Source organism: Chlamydotis macqueenii, chromosome 8, assembly GCF_036417535.1.
Source record: "Chlamydotis macqueenii isolate bChlMac1 chromosome 8, bChlMac1.mat, whole genome shotgun sequence".
Classification (NCBI taxonomy): Eukaryota; Metazoa; Chordata; class Aves; order Otidiformes; family Otididae; genus Chlamydotis; species Chlamydotis macqueenii.
Window position 1 is genome coordinate 28,017,974 of NC_141563.1, and position 13,890 is coordinate 28,031,863.

Here is a 13,890-nt window from a genome sequence, read left to right on the forward strand (position 1 = left end):
CAACTGAGTTGTTTGTAAAATCCTTTTTAATCTAATAGAAATGTTTTCATGAATTTTTAAAAAAGATTTCAATGAAAACAGCTTTGGATTCAGACATTCCCTTGCCACGTTGTGAACATAAACAGCAGCATTGCACTAGGAACAAGTGACACCGACCAGTCGAGCTTCACGATCTTGTATGAAGCGGAAAAAAAAGCAAACTGCTTTAGTGGAAGATAATTTGAATTACTTTCTTTCATTCCTTTTAAAAAGAAAAAAAAAAACCAAAAAAAACCAACACCAAACAGGGGCTATCATCTCTCCATCATTCTCCCTCTCCCTTCTTAAAGGAAGAGTTTAGCTCCTGCAATCTGAGCGCTACAGCAATGTTTGCCAAATAGAAAAATACAGCTTGAGAAGAAACTATTTATCCCCAGTGCTATTACCCCCAAAGTTGCAGGTCCCTTTAGAGGAAAGCTTTTCTTACATAAGAAAGACAATTAGAATTGGCAAACTGATGCAAAATATTTATTCCAAGTTAGTTATTTTTGATGCAGTAGTTTTTCCCCCTCATACAGACTCAATGTGATAGTCACTTTTTTAAATCTGTAAATAATGTTATCAAAATAATCTTAATCTTTGAAATCTCACAAAAAATTTATATTTTACAATCCACCCTGAATATCAAGGCTGCAAGAAGAAGAACACAAACAATTCCTATATCCAAATATTTTACAGCTGTACCCAAAAAAAGAAAACCACAAACGCCTGGTTAAGTGATGAAGCTCCCCGAGCCGCCAAAAAAAATAAAATAAAATAAAAAATTCATGTTATTAGCATTAATTTAACATAATTAGAACTTCAATAGCCATTTTGTCATTGACAATGATTGTTTTAGCACACTGTTACCGCACGACATTATGTAATGCGGGCGGCACTGTTAGAAGCTTGTTGTTGCAAAGATCAGTCAGCCACTTGTATCCTGCTTACAAGACTGAACTTGTACACTGCCCCACAAGGGATTTTTGTCAAAATTTGCTAGCTGCACAAACTTCTATTAAGCATTAGGGCAAAACCAAAAGAAAAAGCTAAAGAAGCCAATTTCTCTCTTCTTTGGGATACAATTATTTCCCTTGTGCATGAAGTATCAACAACAAAAGAAAAAACTGAACAGACTGGAGACAGAATAAACTCTGTTTAGTTTATACAACCCCAAACACATGTTGAACTATGAACTGAGTTTATTGGGTTGGTTTTATTTATTTTAATTTTCTTGTGCCCACTTTCAGGCATCGTCATCTGACGTTTCACTGCTACTAGTTTCTGTGTCTGAGTCCTCAATCTTTGTCTTAAAAGTGCTTCTCCAGTGGAACAACAGGCTGGAGCCGCGGCCCTGAAGAAATCCATTCTTCCCAAATCCATTTCTTCTTCGCTGTAGGAACAAAAGCAAGTTTTGAAACAAGCAAAAGTGCAGAGAGTAACTGTCACTAACAGCGTCCGTGGACACAAATTGTATATTTCACTGTCTACACACGCTCTGTGTGGATAATGCAGTCATCAGTTGCACTACAATCTCACTTCAATTCTTTGTCTTCTCAAGCTTCCTCAAAAATTAGACCACACAAGACTTGTGCATGAGAAGGGAGAGGGAGAAGAGCAGCCACAAGTGGAAAGAGCTTAGAGCTTGCAGAACAGAGCTTACAGAACATACCTGCTCTGATTTAATTTGGAACTCTTTGAGCTCATCCTCCGTGAGGGGAAGATAGTTCTCGTCATTTTCAGGGTACTCCTGCCATCCCATTTCTTTCAATAACCTGATTTGTGGAGAAAATAAAAGCAGCACAGGAATTAAAGCAAGGGAATGATGGCAAAGGGGAGAACACGTTGGCCATAAAGCACAAGGTTTTGTATCAAATCACTCCCAATCTTCTATATTAGAGACCACTTCAACAATGCTTTGTGTTTACCCAACCATTTTCATACCCAAAGTCTTTTACAAATATTTAATCATTTACCTGTTGTACAGGACTGCTGATAACTAGTCTGGCAGAAGGAAAGCAAGGCAGAGATTTGAAATTCTACCCAAGGACACTGAAGGAGGACATGAGGCAATCAAACCAGTACTGCAGCTCAGAATCTCCAAAAACTTACTATCTGCTTACACTGCTCACACTGAAGCGAGATACAAGCTGAGATACTAGGTAAATATTTTCTTAACTCTCCTCCACTTTTACAGCACTTAGCGCAGCACAGGAGTATTCTAAGCATAGAGAGAAGGAAAGTGGGGTGTATTTTCAGTCTTCAGGCCACTACATTTAGGACACCTGCTTGTAAACTAACCACACTAGGTCCAGGCCGAGGTCCCAGCATAGGCAGGTAAATATCCATGCAGCATTAAGACACAGGGATGTGGCACTAGAGAAGCACCAGAATTTAATGACAGTCTTTGGTAAAGTCTTGGCTCACCTGTCACCAGTGTCAGTCAGTAAGACTCCGCCCAGTCCAGCAGTGGTCATGAAGCCCACACACTTCTAGCTCAGTACAAAGAAAGCTACTGCTACTTCCCAGACAGTTTTCTTTAAATAATTTCCTTCTCCTCACACAGACCAGGGACTCCCTCTCCTTTACCCCAGACACTTCATTTTGCTATTTACTCACCTGTGTTCTGCTTCCAATGAGTGAGATAGGTTTTCTCCCTCCTCTGGCAAAGGGAGAGAAAGGCCATTCTGATGGCAGTTCTCTTCCCAGTTTTCCTTTGGTTCTGGTGTGCTGTTGCTCTCCATCTAAAGAAAAATAAAAGCATCGAGGTGTGCTTGCACAGACTGTGCCAATAGCACAGTTCCAAGTTCAAGCTTCTGCTTTTTCAAGTAAAGTAAAGCCTTTCACCTTGAGTCAGTGTATTTACAGAGCCTGGACTGATAATGACTGAAAGCAACTTACAGTACAAATGATATTTGGGGGATGGCACTTCTGTGTCAAGGGAGTAAGTGCTGGCATTATAAAGCCATCATCAGTGGCTTCAGAGTGAGAATAATAAAACTATGAAAGTAAAATAGTCCTAGTGACCTCCTTTATATACACATTGAGCCACACTTACACATTAAGAGGTCTCGTCCAAGCCTCTGAGGCTTGAGCCACATCTGGCACCTTTCACAAGCACTGAATCCTACTTTGCTGTGGATGTAGTTTGACGAGGAAGTTTGAAAGCAAATTAAGATGTTAAAATATGGTATTGTTCCACTTCTTCGAGAATCCTCACAAAAATCTAGATTACTTTTACCATCTGCTACCTTCCCTTCCACCTCATTTATTACTTATCCATTTGCATCTCATCCCGTTACAGATCTCCCTTCATCACAGCGCTGTGCGCTACTTCTGCTGGCCTGTGAGCCAGACCAACGAAGCCATTCCTTTCCTCCTCCAGACCCTGGATGACATACACTGCTCTGCTTTTTTTTTCAGTACCCAACTCCTAAAACACACAATGACACAGTAAGGACAGCAATCTTACATCATCCAGCTTGTCGCATTCTCTGTTCTCTGTTATCTCCCCGTTCCTATCATCTTTCAGTGTCTTCAGGAATTCGCTCTTTTTATCAGTGGTACGGCGCATCAGCTTCGTCAAGCGTGAAGAGCAGATCTCGATGGGAGGGGTGGTGCTGGAAGGACTCTGGACAAGGAAGGTAGAATGTAGAGACTTTCAAACTGTTATTACTGCAAATACAGGGCCCTCTACAGTATCTGTGCTTACACCTTTCAAACACTCATGAGTTCTTTGGTTGGCTCTTAACCCCTCAAAAAACCAGTAATGTCAAATTCCCATCAAAATACTGACCAGTGTTACACATTCACTTCTTCCCCTACCAGCACATTGTTCTCCCACCTATCACTATCAACTCTTAATTTTTTTCTTCCCCTAGGAGTCAATTCATGTATCTATGAATATGTTTATTCTGTTCCTTGGCAATACAACTCTCTCAAACAATGTTGGAGCTTACAATAGAATACTAAAGCAGAGAACTTCATGCAAGAAACTTACCCTACAAAAATTAAAAAATTAAGGAGATTAAGGCTCAGTTCAAATTTTCATCTTAAGTCATCCTGAGACTCTACCCTGAAATTAAGCTATGGGGTGGTAATCTCCTTTCAGAGAGTGGTCACATCCTTAACTAACCACAACGGGATGTGAAACAGGTAGCCACAGCCTCAGTATCCTCCCTTGGAGAGCACGCAGCCGATTCCTTGCTATGTACACTCACAGCCCAGATGGGTCAGTGTGGAGCCAGACACAAACAACCCTGGAGCCTGTGGGAAATCTACTCAGCTCAATTAATGAACCCAAGGTAACTTCCCATGCTCTTCTGCAGTGTTTAAGCTTTCTTAACTATCTTGAATTTGTGAACCAGGGATAAGGCACAACAGTTTGCACATTAGCAGTATCCCAGTCATGACACTGCAATAAAAGCACTACTAACCAAGATGAGCTTTCAGTTTAATCTGTTCCATCATTCTGACCGGACATGCAAAAGAAATCTAAGAACACGTCATGTGAGAGTTCCTGGTATCTTAACCTTCTGCTCATATATGGAGTTCATGTCTGGCTACTCTAAGGCAATGAGGAATTTAGTCATTCCTATGGGTACACGACACTAGAATTTTGCATGCAAAACTATCCTTTTCCTTCACTTACTTGCTTTGATTTTTTTCCCCTCAATATTAAAACAAGAATAAATTTTCCTGAAGTCTGCAGTGTTTTTCTTCCCCCCATACTTTTTTTAAATTAGGGTGGAAAGGTTGATTTTGAAGAGCCTGAATTTGCAATCTCCTTTGCGAAGTATTTTTATCATACTCACAGTGCTTTGAGCAAAGATCAAGGGAACTGAAATACTAAGCAAAACAAAAACAAGGCAGCAACTGCTGCTTATATCTATAATACCTGTTGCATATGAAACACTGGTGTGCAATAATGCTTTCCAGGGAAGTGCATGCTGAAAGTAATGTCTTACAGCAAACATTTCGCAGGTGGCCTTTTCAGATTTTGCCTAATGCAACACAGTAAGGAACAAACCAGCAATGGTAACAGACATAACAACTGACTGAATATTAGGATAAAAAGCTAGCATAGCACTGAAATTAAAGCTCTCAGCATGGTAATTAGTTTGACTACAGTGACAGAAAGTAATAATGAACAAAGGAGACTAACAATTAGATGTCTTCTGGTAATTTGGAATACTCTACTACAGCACTTGAGCTCTTTGCTGTAAGTACTCGTTTTAACAGCACTGTATAGAACCGCTGAGGTACTAAAATTTAATTTCTACACATTAGGTGAGGGCAGTTACAGCCAGGATTCAGAACCTGAAAGGGAATAAAATTTTACCTCGGTTCTGATTTTATTCAGAACTTTCTGTAGAAGGCTTTACAACACTAAAAGAGAATGTTATACAAAGGAGTGCAAGTAGTTATTTGTTGACATCTTTTCTAAGCTTCCTTTGACTGAAACATTGAGGTGTCTCTCAGATTTTTTTTTTCCTTTAAATGAGAGCACGATGCATAAGCTCAGATTTGTTCAGATATCAGTATGCTTAACAGGGGTGGCTACTCTAACAGAAGAGTCACACTGTATCATTTTAAGAATTCAGACCATATCTTAATTTGGTCATCTTAGACTGGCTTCTGGGGTCACAGTGCCAGTGCTAGTTGGCACCCTTTTAGTTGTCAACACACCGTGATCTCTTAGGAATAAAGGTGCCATTCCCAACACTTCTGCAGGAGGGGCATTGTGCCCATCTCAGAAATAAAAAGGCAGAGATTACCTGCAGTAGGCCTGTGGAGCTAGGATTACAGTAGTACTTACTGGCCAGGGTCCTGTGTTTTCATACTGCGTGTCTCCAACAGAGTCAAAGAAAAACATATTACAAGTGTTCAGTTTTAGTTGGGAGGCATTTTAAAGCCCTTTTTGTTTAGTTGATTGCTGCTGGTAATACAAGACGTATTAAAGGAAGTACTGCTTGTTCTGGGGAAAACCCAGCTGCCGGTTTCTGCTGTCAGGTTGGTACCCGACATCTCTGCTGACTAAAGTTTCAGGCAAGACTTTCTTGAAGTCGAGGAATAAGACAATGGCGACCACTTGTGTTACTACCATATGATATAAAGTAAATGCCCTTCCTGCTATCTACTTGGAGCTGAAAGCCTATTTTAGCGTACGTATTCATGCTGCAAAGGTGTCCACACTATGCTGTGCATTACACAAAAAGGACGGCTGCCAGGAGCACAAGGGACTTGGTCTGAGGACAGACAAAAGCAAGGTAAGGGAAAGGGATACAGTGTGAGATCTATTTGTCAAAGTGGCAGGTGCATGCTTGTTAGCTGCTGCTTTTAACGACCGCTATACACTCAGCAGAGGCTAAAGCAGAAAAGTACAGGCTCTTGCAAAGTAAAGCCCGCAAAGCAGACAATCATAAAAACAACAAAAACCTTATTTTAGAAGACCTGCAAAGGAAAAAGACAAATGCACAACTAAAAACCCCACTGTCACACTTGAAATGTAAACAGAATAATTTCAAATTTCCAGAATAGGTCACTTATCACAGTCTGTTTTATTTTTGTTCTTTTTACATATGATCACAAACCTTTTTAATTTTGATTCCCAGAAGCAGAGGAGGAAAGTTATTCAGTGTCACTTTTCTATTAAGCTTTGTGGAATCTTAAGCTATGAAGTGATGCATAGAAATGCTGGCCAAAATGTGTTTTGTCACAGTTACTGCTGAAATGTTAACAGATTTACATGCAAGTTTCTCTCCATACCTCAGACCACTTCACCTCCTTTCCACTTCACCTCCTTCCAAACCAAAATTAAAACCATTGTAGGTGAAGACACATGTACACACATTAAATGCCCTCAACCCTCTCAAAGTTCAGTACTTGTGCTGTTGCTCTCCTAGAGAAAGGAAGCAAGGCAGATCACTCTCCTTCCCCTTCTTTCCCCATATTAAATAACAGCATGGGAATCAGTTCACCTATCTGTTCACATCAGTTCTTGGTATCTGCACTCTGATATCAAACATCAAGTCTATGCATGTCTAGTTATGCAACACTATTTAAAGCATTAGTACTTAATTTTTTTATATCGGAGGGAAATTCTAATACATTCAGACAAACACTGATGCCTTTACATGCAGGTAAACCACATTTTAATTTCTTTTAGTGTACTAGAGATATGGCAGAATGTGCTAAGAATGTACAAGTGAGTCATTCTTCAAGGGTGCAAAGTTAAGGTACACCATGTACAGAGAGGACCTTATCGTGTTTAAGCTCTAGTAGGAGATCGTGCTAAAAGTCCCCACCCTATTCCCAAACCTAACCCCTTACCTCTTTGGGAGAGGTGAGGACTGAGCCACTCGCCAGTACCGCTGGTTTGGTTACAGACACTGGACTGGTAAAGGCAGAGTCACGGCTGGAGGAAAGCGAGCCTGGTTTATGTTCACTTCTGTTGGCTTTCCATGGACTTGGCTATATTGAAGAGAACACAAAATACTGGACAGTAAATGATAAGGTACAAGAAGGGATTGCTTGCAAGTAGCAAACCAAATAAACACCATGTTGGCTGTTGTACACATTTTTCCCCCTCCCTCTCCAAGAACAGTCTCAGCAAGTTTACCTCAACACCCATTATTTTTTCCCCCACCATCTTCTATTTTCCTCAAACCACACAAAGTTCTGCTTCATGGGCACCACCCTCCAGTAAAACACCATTAGAGCTCAAAGAGAAAATCCAGCATTGCTCTTCATTAATTGGAATTACCACTGAGTAACGCAATGAAACTTACAGCTACCCATAGGTGGGAGGTAAAAAATCCCAATTAAATTAACGTTTCATATGGGAACACTGTATGCCACAAAGAAAGGGTCTGCATCACTTGACAGGAACCTCCCCTTGTGCAAGGAAGCGGCACATCAAGGAGTATTTCTGTCCAGGCTAAGAATGCAAATTATTTACTTCCTAGGGCCCTGAAAGTGTCCATCATCTCAATGATTTAGCAACAACAACAACAAAAAAAACAAACATGAAAAAAGAAGAAAAAGCAGCCAGTTCATTAAAGTGCATGAGCACTTGCTGTTTTGCTCTGGACACTCTCTGCAGTATCCCTTCAAATACACTGGTGATTTATCTGAAAAGAAAAACTTCAAGATATGTTTTTGTTACTTGGAATGTTATTCTTCAGCCTCTCTTATCAACAAAGGACAAACACTGTGAAGTGATAGTATTCAGAGAAAGGATCCTAACAAGAAACTTGTATCAAGTAGCACGAGAAATACACCTCTTGGAGCATTAAAACATACTGGTTCCTTTGACCTATTAGACTTCTGAAGCCAGCTTCAAGTCACTAGCAAAACAACTCATGCACAAGCGGGATTCGCTTCAACCTGAGATGCAACAGATCTTGCATCCTGCAAGCAATGAGAGCAGAAGCCATTATTTCAGTATGTTTTCACTCTCCATTGGGTTATTTTATCCATTTTAAAACAAATCAATCAGTAGGGGAGGCCATCAGCATTACTCTTCCACTCTAACTTAAAAACAAGAGCAGCCCACATTATTGAATGGATTATTTGGCATTCACGGCACACATTCCAAACATTCCCTTCAAACCCCGAAAATATCCCCATCTGCACAATATTGCCTGGCACTAAAATTAGGGCGTAGAATTACTACAACAAAAAGTTTCTCTCCGCAGATCCGCACTGTTTAGATACCCAGATCTCGGTTGCTGATTGCTGTTCTCCCAGCTTCCACAAAGAGGCAGCTTAGACAAATTCAAAGACAGATCTCTCTGTTGCTTTCCGAGGGAGGCCACCAGATCGAAGCACAGCAACTAGCGATGAATATCAAAAGGAATCGTTGCAGATTATGATCTTCATGGATTGCTTGACTGTGACACTTAGCCACCTCAATTCGCCAAGAAAGAATGGTACAACTTTTAAACATTTCTCATTCAATTTACCTGTGACAGTTTTCCAATACTGCTGACTTTGTCAAAAGGAATGTTTTGACTTCTGTACTACTAGAGTCTTCAGAATAATGCAGCCTACCATAACTGCTTTATGTCTGTTCCTTTAAAAAAGGAATTACCCGCAGTTTTTCTGGCTAAGGATATGCTGATCTCCTACCTTTTAGCTTTACTAATGGTCACCATTCATTAACAAAAGGGCTGTTGATGACACCAGCAGTCAATTCTTCCCTAGTGCAATCCCCACCATTTAGGAGCACTCCCCTAACAATCACAGCACCATGGCAATGCATGCAACCTCGAAAATCAGGATCTAAATCACTAAGTACTTATTTATATCTTAACATAACTGATCTTCTGGGCTACACATCGAGCTACACTTCTCCACTAGTCAAATGGCACTTCACATGTTATCAGTACTGTAATACTTCAGATATGAATCCAGGTGTGATCCAGGCCTACCAGCTGGTTCAGTGAAGTAAATACTTCATCGAAAGGAAAGTAGGCAGCTACCACTACATATTGCCATAATCTTCGATTAAAATATATGTATCTGGAATGCAAATACAACCTATGTAACACGGAAACAAGCTAACAAAAAAGCCCTACCACTATTTTTTGTATAAGCTGAACTTCCATATGACAGTCACAAGGCTGTCCTAGAAACACAGCGTATTTTCCAAATTATCCATAAAAATTTAAAGGGTTCATTCCAATTGTAAGCACTGAGTAATATATTTTTTTGGTTCATCTGAAGAACCAAAACTTGGAGTCTAACTTCAGAATACAGTAAGAAAAAGCTTCAAGAGCAGCTCTTCTATACAGAATTAACGAAAAACCTGAGTATGAGCTTTAGAAGTAACCAAAACAAATGCAATGGTGACTGCACAGAAAGGAATAATATCTAGAACAAATTTTTACATCCAAATTCTACAATTTCAAGTAACAGGTATACCATGACCGGCAGTAACAACATACATTTACATAGCTTTTGGAAGAGCATTTCAATCTCAATCTCTACAGCTGGTGCAGCACTGACTTTCAAATCTCACAAGTTAGCTGCTGTTGTGTGCAAAAATAAGATAGAAAAACTCTGTGCATTCCTGTTCACTAAAATTGTTTACTTTAAAGCAATCAAAAAGACAATCTAACAGTCTGGACAGAAACTGTATCTTTGCCTTTTGTTTTGAAGACTACTCAAAACATCCAGACTAGAACCAGGTAAGACTACATATACACATGTATCAATCAAGCTGTACATACAAAAATAAAAGCCACAGGAGGCTCCCTATCCATGAAAAGCTGCATCTTGTTTAACTGTTCTAAACAAGTACATTCATGGACTGAAAACTTATCTGGAATGAAAAACTTATTAATAAAATACTTATAATAGGTCAATGTATTGCATCTTGCCTAGAAGGAGATCAGTTTTCAAATTAAAGGTTTATACTAGATTATTTGATAATAATTTTAACAATTAGGATTTTTCCTGTAGTTGGCAGAATCTGGACTGAATTAAGAGAAAGTTATAAAAGGGAAAGAAGCTCTAAACTTGCTTTTTACAGAAAAAGTGGTTACTCTTTCCTATTTCGCTTTGAAGTGTGTTTACAATAATCTACTCATAGGGAAGATTTTGCTGGAACGTCACAGCCAGCATCAGTAATAAATAAATTTTAGAACTCAAAAATATTTGGACACTTTTTTAAAGAACAACCTAGCTAATAATTTTCTTTAGCTTCTTAAGTACTTCCACTATCACTCCTACAAAGTTTCTAGGGCACGTATACGTGTAGATTCTCTGGAATAACAGGCAAGATAAAGCCTAGAACAAAGAAACAAAAACCTACTTGTTTTTTTCAACACTTGCATATTTCCTCCAGTAGAATTACAGCACAAACCCCATTACTTTTCCAGGTTGTCTTTAAGGCTCAACTAAATTAGAGCTAAATTGCAGGATGTTACAATCTAATCTGATCTTAGCCCCAATTGTGTTTTAAACACATCAAAGTATTGTAACCCAATAAAGATTTTTCAAGGTAGTCACGTGAAGAATTCAAGCACATCATAGCACACATTCCACTTCTCTAGCATTGCTTGTTTTGTCTAATTAAGATAAGGATTTGTCTAATGCGTGAGAAGACACTCATTCAAACAGACATTAGTACAGTCAGAAGAGAGGTTAGTTCTCTGTATAGACAAGACCAAATGGCACTTTAACAGGGAAAAACAATTTTAGTAGTAAACAGACCTCTACTATAAAGGCCACTACTCCAGAAACTACTGGATTCCAAATCTTGCTGTCTGTTAGGGAGTTAATTCCTTTGTCAAGGGAGAGAGCTTTCCCTTGATCTGCATTTCACTAACTTGGTTGGTACCCCTGTACCTTGGAAGGAGGAGCTGCAGGTTTAGGAACCAGATTTTTGTAGACACTTGGGACAATGGTGGTGGCTTTGTTGCCGTTTGCCAGGTGAGAAACAGGTGATGTGAATGCAGCTGAGAAGGCGGCGGCAGGATCCTCTTTTGAAACCTTTTTGATGACCAGCATCTTGGTAGGTTGCTTGGCACTAGGGGGGTTTTCTGTAAAAACAAAATGAGAAAGATTCTGTAATACAAATGTTCAGTTTTGAACTAGCTTCAAGTACGCTGGTCCAGTTCTCCCCTTCTCAATCTTAAATGCTACACATCTGATTCTGAGACCACAACAGGTCCTTTGACATTGAAGGGAAAAACCCAGTGATGTAATCAAAACAGGTATCAGCATTCTTCTGAGCAACCATGGATCAGCCTTGTTAATTTACTGACACAGCAAAAGTGCTTTGCATAACTTCTACCTCAAAAGATACAGTGCTTTTAGACAAGCACATTTAGTATCTCTTAGGCCAAATTAACACGTTTGCAGGAGAAAAATTTAAAAATAGTAATAGCATAAGCAGCTAAAAGCCCCATAAATGCTAATTGTAATTATTTTCTGAGCAGAACAACAGCTATCTGACAAGCATGCAAAAAGAATACAATTTGGTATTACAGCAAGAAGTGTATCTGAGCACTTTTTTTTTTGTATTTGTACTACTTACAGTACCTAACCCAACTCATCTAGCTACATTCTAACTAGAGATTAACAAACCTGTATTTAGTTGCTAGAACTGGTATCTTGTTTCACACAATCTATTTTTTTAAAGGCAGAGATTTGCATACCACATCAGAATCAAAAGCAAGTCTGTTGTGAGTTTAAAAAAAATCAAATAAATCCAAACGACAGGATTATGACAATTTTGCTGTATTTCTAATATGAAAATCACAAGTCAGGAACTAATGCCTAGTTCACTCAAACCTACTCTGCTCGTCAAGTGATGCCTGCATGAAATTGTAATTGCAGTAAGACAGGAAGCAAACGCAGAACAGTGACATTACTGCCACCAGCAGTTTTTTTATGACAAGACAAGCACAGTTTCAACTAGACATAAAGGCCAAGAGATTAGTGAAGACTGTGGGAGGAAAACAACAAAGGAGAGAAAGCTGCAAACTGTCTGCTTCACTTAAGTCTTTAAAATGTTTCTGAGTGAAAAAAAATAGCGTTTAAACATCAGTTACAGCTTTCCACTTCAGCATCAGCATTCTGTACAGTGACGTAAATACCTCTACCTACCCCATACTCCAGAAGGTGTTCCTAAAGGTTTGTTCTGGTTGTTGTGTCTTCCAGCTTCTGGGTTCAAAGATGGCTGTAGTAAGACAATGCAAAAGAGTATATCATTATATTGCACATAAAGAAATTCAGTATTAACATACATTATGCTCCTAGGAACCCAGAGTACAGGTAGATTTCTCTGAACAGCACCTGAATTAGAAGGGAGTGCTTTGCCAGAAGATATCTAAAAATCAAGTTTGTATTCTCCTTGGCTTCTGCTGTATTTCCAACAGAACTACTCTGTAGTAGTAGGCTCTTTAGACTTCTACTATATGATTAAGTAAATTCCACTAACCAATAAACACATAAAAGATTTAGCTATTTAATCAGCAGGTCAAAACATAAAACAGCACCCACATCATCAGTATATGAAGAATCTAATCTCATTTCCCAAATTTTTTTATACAATAATTATGCATTAACCAATTTAAAAAAAACCACCCAAAATCAATACTAAGCTCCTAATGTAAAGTAATAATGAATATATAGTCATTATTATACATTCATATATAATATGTTAATATTATATATGACTATATTCATTATTAAACACATTCATATATAATATGAATAATATATTCATTATTTTATATATTTACTGACAAAAAAGAGCTACATGTAAATTTATGTTAAGCTTCAGAGTCCACTTTTCAGGACAATTCTGCATGCAGACTCAGTGCTCTCTGCAGACTTACCTTTGATTCAGTATCAGAATTCAACTTAAGTGGAACAACTAAGGACGTGCCCAGGCTCAAACCACAGTAGAGAAAAATCTAAGCATTCAACGACAAGTGTTCTTGATTAGCTGTTCCTCTTCCCCCGTCCCAAATAACTTCAGTGCAAAATAAAGCTGTCTTTTTCCTCTTTTTAATGAATTCTTCATGTTAGTTACTATGGTGACGGCATAAGTCTCTAATAATGAGCCTCTGAAATAGTGGGCATTCCTGTTCTATAAGAGTTAGGAAAAAATCTCACACCATAGCATAAATTCCTGCCTCGGACCCTAGAAAATCCTCTGTTTCAGTGCTTCATTTTTCAGTTACAGGTCAGTTTTATGGCAGGGGTGCTCACACGACAGAACTTAGACTAACTGCTTGTTCTGCAGATCTTTCAGGAATGGTGTTGCCATTGTCAGCCACACAGGTCTAACAGCTACAGACTTCACCACAGTATACATTAATTTCCCCACTATGGCAAAGACAATATAGGACTTAT

General features: G+C 38.9%; 1 protein-coding gene across 3 annotated transcripts in view; it reads right to left on the reverse strand.

The window, feature by feature from the left end:
* Positions 1-485: 485 nt before the first annotated feature.
* The window catches only part of GPBP1L1 (GC-rich promoter binding protein 1 like 1), a 33,476-nt gene continuing 20,071 nt past the window's right edge, over positions 486-13,890 (reverse strand). For all 3 annotated transcript variants that reach the window (XM_086752977.1, XM_086752978.1, XM_086752979.1), the window contains 7 exons: positions 12,637-12,709; positions 11,374-11,567; positions 7,351-7,491; positions 3,491-3,649; positions 2,638-2,762; positions 1,691-1,793; positions 486-1,411 (listed from right to left, as the gene is read on the reverse strand). In XM_086752977.1, the coding sequence (XP_086609103.1) occupies positions 1,265-1,411; positions 1,691-1,793; positions 2,638-2,762; positions 3,491-3,649; positions 7,351-7,491; positions 11,374-11,567; positions 12,637-12,709 (942 nt within the window). In that variant the 3' untranslated portion in view covers positions 486-1,264. The remainder of the gene's footprint in view (positions 1,412-1,690; positions 1,794-2,637; positions 2,763-3,490; positions 3,650-7,350; positions 7,492-11,373; positions 11,568-12,636; positions 12,710-13,890) is intronic.